The 6,879-nt window shown below is 30.3% G+C and overlaps 1 protein-coding gene across 1 annotated transcript; it reads left to right on the plus strand.

The window, feature by feature from the left end:
* Positions 1 to 3,583: 3,583 nt before the first annotated feature.
* Positions 3,584 to 5,053, plus strand: LOC18055683. The gene is made up of 2 exons (XM_006450911.2): positions 3,584 to 4,099; positions 4,892 to 5,053. Exons 1-2 carry the CDS (start codon positions 3,584 to 3,586, stop codon positions 5,051 to 5,053), a joined length of 678 nt encoding a protein of 225 aa, XP_006450974.1.
* The last annotated feature ends 1,826 nt before the right edge of the window (positions 5,054 to 6,879 follow it).

The following is a 6,879-nucleotide window of genomic DNA, read 5'->3' on the forward strand; positions in this document are numbered from 1 at the left end:
TCCCCTTTGTACTCAATTTTAAATGTACCCCTAACATAGAACTTACAAATCTCAACTGAGTATAATAGTGCTAAAAGTTTTTTTACAAACTTACAAGGCCCAACTCTGTATTAAAAACTTATTATTACACAGTTAAATTTATGTTGTTGGTACAATAATGTGGAAAGATACCATAAGTTGAGATTTTGGAAACAAGTGAGAGCATTGTGACACACGATTAAAAAAATGAGCCGCAAGTTGACAGCATAGGTAATAGATTAATAAGTATGATTCAATATTACTCACAAGTGCATGAATTTATTGGAGTATAAAGTCGGAACAACGAGGTTGAATCTATCGAGACTGTTAATCTTACAAAAATCAAATCTAATTTGATTGTTAATCTTAGAAAAATTAAATCTAAGCTAAGCTAATTAAAACTTTATCCTAGTTGCAAATAAAATATTTTGTTTGAAGAGATTTAAACTAAAAATGCAACTGAAATAAAGACTAGTAAATTAACATGAGAATTCAAGAAATTTAAGATACTAGGATTTCATAATCCAGCACTATTTAATTTAACAATCATGGATATAATTATTAAGCCTATTTAAAATTAATCTTATGTATGTTATTTTTTGCTTAACATCATAATATCTAAGCATCCTATGTAAACATACTAAATAACCAAGATTCAAAGTTTTCATAAGCATTTTATGTAAATAATTTAATGAAGACACATAATTAAAGATAATCACATTTAAATTTATAGACTCAAGTATAGATTTAGTAAAGTATTAATCTTAACAGTCAATAATACATAACAAAATTCGTAAAAAAATTTAATAATATCCAACTAAACATATGAAATAAGAAACATAAACATTAAAGCACACATGTAAGGAATTTAATTAAATATAATATAATTTATTTCACTGAACTAGATATCATCCTTAACCATATTAGAAGAGATTTAATTACACATTTTTAATTTTAGGAATAGAAGAATAGACAATACCAGTCATAGAAGATTAATCCTAACAGCTGTCTTCTCTTGTTCCTAAACCCGTGGGCGCTGCTCTACTTCAATTGCTCTCTTCGTCTTTGTGTGTGTCCAACTGTCTCCAATCCTTAGTTTTTCAAATGGGTTAATTGATGCCATAATTTTTTTTTTTTTACAACATTAATAATGTAAAAAATATGTACCAATTATTTTTATTAATAAAATTTTTTAATTATTTTAAAAATACTATCCCTAGTTAACAAATCAATTAAAAAGGTAATTTTAAATTTTAAAAAGAAAAGAAAATAGGAATATAATAAAATGCAATCCCTCTCTTTTATTTCATAAATTTACTTTTAGGACTTTATCTCTCATGTTCTATTATTTGTAATTGGATTCTTGAAAACTGAATCCTTAATTACACTAGACGAAAGAGAATACTGAACAGATTTTCATATGTGCACTTTTGTTAATTAATACACATTGAACAAATAAATTTCACCTTTTACAAAGATTTTCCTCCAACTTTCCTTTAATTAAATGTTGTTTGCATGTTTTAAAATTTCTGCTAATCAATGAAGGGAATGAAATGTTTCCTGCATGTGCAAAGAAGGGTTGAATGTGAATGTTATATGGTTTTCAGGTTTAGTGAACTATGGAGCTATTTGGCTTCTGTGAGCCATTCCCATTGTCTTTGTGAGCAACAAGCAAAAGCAAAGTTTTGTTTATTAGCATCACTTTTATTAGACAACTGCAAAAGTACTCTAAAGGATTAATACATGTCATGCACGGAGGCTGTGACTGAATCAATCACTCTAAAAAGATAAAAAGGAAAAAATTTTGACATGAACACATACTCACATAGTAAAAATTTAACAACGTAAAAACACACAGACACACAGACACACATCATGATCAAGATCGTGATGCTGTGGAAACTCTGTAATTGCCAACAGCTGAGAAAAATGATTGTTTTATGAGGCTTGTTTCTGCTTAGATCATTAAACAATGAGCGTGTGAATGAATGCTCAGTTGCTCTGCTTTTAGCCCACAGAATTCCTATGATTAAGGGGGCCATGAAAGCTATAGAGCTTCAACCTCACTTGGAATGAATACAAAAATTAATTCCAAAGATAAGGAACCCAAATGCAAAACTAAATACACCCAACAACTCGCCCTTTCAAACAGACATGCCATCCCCACGGTTTGTGTCACATACACAGTAACTTAGAAAGGGATGTGTTGAGTATTGCAAATATTTTGAGCAACTATGGCTTCCAATTTCTTCTTCTTGGCAGTGTTAATTTTCAGGCTAATCACTGCATATGAGGACTTGGTGCTCAGAAACGAGTGTTCAATCAATGGTTATGAATTAATTGAAATTCATATGAAATCCTTGTTAAATAATTCCTGATTATTGATTTAATTCTGATTACAAAGTCAACTAGACAATAAATCTCAGTCCAATCAACAGTAAACCTTTCATTTTCTTCGGATTAGGATCCTCTCATGAGCTTGCAATAATTTTATGTCATATGTTACTTAATAATAATGTACGGATATAATTTAACTTCTTTTTTATTTATTAATCATCGATTAACACTTATATTTTTACTTAAGAGAATTTCAGATCATGAGAGAATCTTAATTCATTTCCTTCATGCTCAAACCATTCAATCATTTCAAATTTAGGTATCCCCTGCATGCCGCTTCTAAAAATTAATTGTTGTTAAAGGTTAAAGCTAAGTACTTTTTGCCCTTCCACCTTAATTAACTTATCTGTACTTTTAAACTTCAAGAAATGTCAAGAGAAAATATGCATCCACATGCTCCTCCCTTGGTTCAAGAATCAAAGCTATGCTCAACATTTATAAAAATATAATACAATCCTGAAGCAAGTTCAATATGCTGAAATTAATTAATTAAGTCAACTTTATGTGGGAAATAAAAGTTTATATATAGTGATATTTATTACATGATAAAGATGGTTCAACTAATAAATATGTGGAAGAAAAGTGTTTATTACCAAATAACTTAATAAAACCTAGCCCATAATCTCATTAGCTATAAAGAACAACCGTTGATGTTTGACTTAAAAAGGAAGTTGAAGAATGAATTTCCTTGGTTGATTTTCCTAATTAGAAAAATAATTCAGAATAGAACAAAGACAGAGAGACTATATTCATTTTGTAGGGTACCTTATAAAGATCAGGGCGGTGGCTGGTAGGGGGTCATGGGTGTGTGCTGGCATTTTCACAAACAAAACCTAGTAACAGACAAATATGCCCCAATAACCAATCAAATTTTCCATCAGTCCAAGCAATTGACTAAAAACAAATGCATCAAATCTCTTTTACACCACACCTTTTAAATTTATCCCTTGATTACAGGCAATAACACATGGTTTGCTTTCTAATCCACATTATTTAACATTGTTTTCAATGCATTCATTCGCTTACACACATCACACGCATGTATATATATAACTACATATATATATATATATATATATATATATATATATATATATATATATATATGTATATATATATATATATATGCGTACCCACTTATTGATCAAAGAGCTAGCCCTCAGAAGAAATGGCTACAAAAGAAAAGCAGAAAAAGAGATCATTATTCCCGTCTTTCTACAAATTATCCGGCATTAAAAACCATCACAAGCCAAAATCCCAGCCAGCTGTTGCTGTTGTGTCACGGTCACAGCCACAGCAGCAGTCACATTCACATGCTAGTAACCTACAAAATCGTCAAGAAACTGAGCCAGCAGTGCTGCGATCAAACAATAATTTGATGTTAAAGAATCTGGGAGCTTTTGAACAAATCGAAAACGGCGGCCGAAGAAGTGTAGATGGAGGAGGAGGAGTAGGAGGAGGAGGAAGAGGGATTAATAATTATGCTGAGGCAAGGAAATCAGTGTCACACGTAGAAACCAATTTGGGAACAAACTTGGCTTCTGTGATTTCATTTCTTCAAGTGAAGGTCTTGGCGTGTGATATGCCGGGATTCATGCAGGTTCATGCCTTTCGCTGTGCAAGAACCACTTATGACAGCTTGGAGAAGTTCAGCTCCAAACACATTGCTTTTAACATTAAGAGGGTACGTGTTTATGTTCTTGTTCACTACTGTTGCATGATTTTCATCCTTTCGACAAATTTACATCATTATATACCGTACGTATCGGTAAAGGCTAGCCATATCTAGCTACATGTTTGGTTTTTGATTTTCGATTTTTGATTTTCTTGGTTGATTCTGAACTCTCTCCCTCTTTCAGATGGTCGCCATTCATCCTAAACGTATGGTGACCCTAGTTATCTTACCCTCATGAGATGAGGAGTCTAGAATTTTTTAAGACCTTGTTTCATGTATCCATTAATATTTGTGTACGACCGAGGTTACTATTATATTTTCATTTATTAATCACATTAAAATTTCTTCAGAAGAAACTGAGGTTGAGAGAGAATTCTAATTTTATATAATATAACGTATTTTTATATAAATTGTTATATGTCAAATACTTAATTATTATTTCACTTCTACGTAGTAATTTATACCAGGACTCAGTATTTACCGTATCAATTACAATAAAAATTTTATATTTCAAGTTGGGAGCTGCAATTAATGACCATATACTTTTTTTTATCTTATTATTGAAATTGAAACGTAGAATTAATGATATTGGATCCAACAACCCATGTGTTCAAAAGCAGTGGAAGCTATAATTGTAAATTGCTTTCAGCTAATTAATATCAAAACTCTCTCTCTCTCTCTCTCTACCCATGTGTGTACAAGTGCAACAGTGACAATGTCTATAACTGTCTTCATCTAATCATGTGCTCTAATGTTATAATATATGGTTAACAATAAATTAAATTCACTCTCTTAATGCAGGAGTTCGATAAAGTGTATGGTCCGGCTTGGCATTGCATCGTGGGTTCAGGTTTCGGATCGTACGTGACTCATTCAACAGGTTGTTTCCTCTATTTTTCAATGGAGAAATTGTACATTTTAGTGTTTCAAACTAAAGTTCAGAAAGCTCTAGACTCAAATTAACTATAATATCTCCTACTATAGTTTATCGTCATTCAATTTTAATACTCAAAACACTACTGATTAATTAACTAATGCCTATTTATCTCTGCTCCTTGCTTGTGCATACTTAACTTAGCTATTACATGATTATTTATTCAAATTAATGATCTTGTAAATGACACCACTTATATGTAATTAATGACATGTCGTGTTCACATTAAAGATTTAATAAGAAGCGGTTTATATACTAAGAGTAACCTTTTTTTTTTCTTTTTGTGTTAGGTACGTTAAGGAAAATTTTTTTAAAAAAAATTTGAGTGCCCATGTGGCTGCTGCTGATGGCTAATTGGCTATGTTGTAGTGAAATGCAACAAATGGGCGGTTTATAAATAATATTTTTTCTTTTTTGGTTATGTATATATAAGGGGTTAATATTTCTTAATCAGGTCCTTTCTGGCCAATGAATTGAGAATGTATATACCGTACAAGAAAACGCTTAAGCTTAGAATTCAACAATGTGCAATTGACAATTCCAAGATTATTAAATAAGAGTCCAATAGCTAGCTACCACCGAGTTTGAAAATTGCAAAGGACTCTTGAATTTCTTTGTTCATATAGATCTTCTTCTAGCTTTTAGCTGCTGAATTGATTATTGAGGAGTGTCAAGTGTCACATTTTTAAGAAAATGGAGACGGAGCCCATAGATTCAGCCTATTGACAATATTCTATCCGTTGATCTAGTCTACTTTAATTCAAGATTACCAGTTGTTAATATATGGGATAAAACTATGTTACAACTGTTTTAAAGTACCACAACTTTACTTTTGTAATTTTTGAACCCTTACTTTTTTTTCCATAATTTATTTAAAGTATTATGATTTTTTTTCTCATTTTCTTTTCCTCTCCTCGATATTCAAATATTCTATCCCTATTTTTACAAAATAAATAATTAATTACAATAGAGATCGTACCTCCAATCTTAATTGTTCAAGTTTCAAGTGTTCTCTATGTTCACTATATTTTATAAAAATGTCTTCTAACCTATTCCACTTTATAGCGTTTCTCTTGTGATGGAAAGAGTTCTTAGCAAGCATTAAATTTGGATAGGCTGGGGACCCTTTTTATAGTACTATTTCAGACTTTACACTTCTTATTGAAATTAATAACATTTATCACTTACGTTATGGAAGTGGTTAATAAATTCTACCACTATCTCTTAAAGCAAGTAAATGGGTCATTAATATGAGTTAATCTATTTATTTATTTAAATAAGTGACTTATCATGTGGACCATAATAATGAAAATTCTTATATTTTCTCCATTTAAATAATTAATCAATCATTAGTCAGCAACCTCTTTCAAATAAAAATATCATCAATCAATCAATTACCTCAATTGTTTTTCACATCACAATCCATAAAAAATATAGTAACTTGAACTCGATATTTAGATGGCAATTGTGGGCGTGGCAATTGAATAAATTAAAATAACAAATTAAATCTATCAGTTAGAAGTGATTGATGTCATATTGGCTTAGATTTATGGATAAAGTTTACAGTTTTATTGTTTTCGAGTAACTAACAACTTTAAACTAATTTGTATTGTACTTATTTTTTTTAATTCAAAGTTCAGTCTACAAATATTTTAAGTGGCAACCAAAGTATAAGGAAAGAAGATAAAGTACGTAATTTTTATAATTATTTATTTAATTTTTATTTTAGTAGTATCATGCTAGTTTTATTTTTTAAGTTAATTTATTAATTGAATTTTAATATTAAGTCATCACTCATTTCTATTTAAGTTGAGACAGCCCACCCATTTTTTTTAATTGTTTAAATTATTTACAA

This window comes from Citrus clementina, unplaced genomic scaffold (genome assembly GCF_000493195.1).
Source record: "Citrus clementina cultivar Clemenules unplaced genomic scaffold, Citrus_clementina_v1.0 scaffold_1, whole genome shotgun sequence".
NCBI classification, from domain to species: Eukaryota; Viridiplantae; Streptophyta; class Magnoliopsida; order Sapindales; family Rutaceae; genus Citrus; species Citrus x clementina.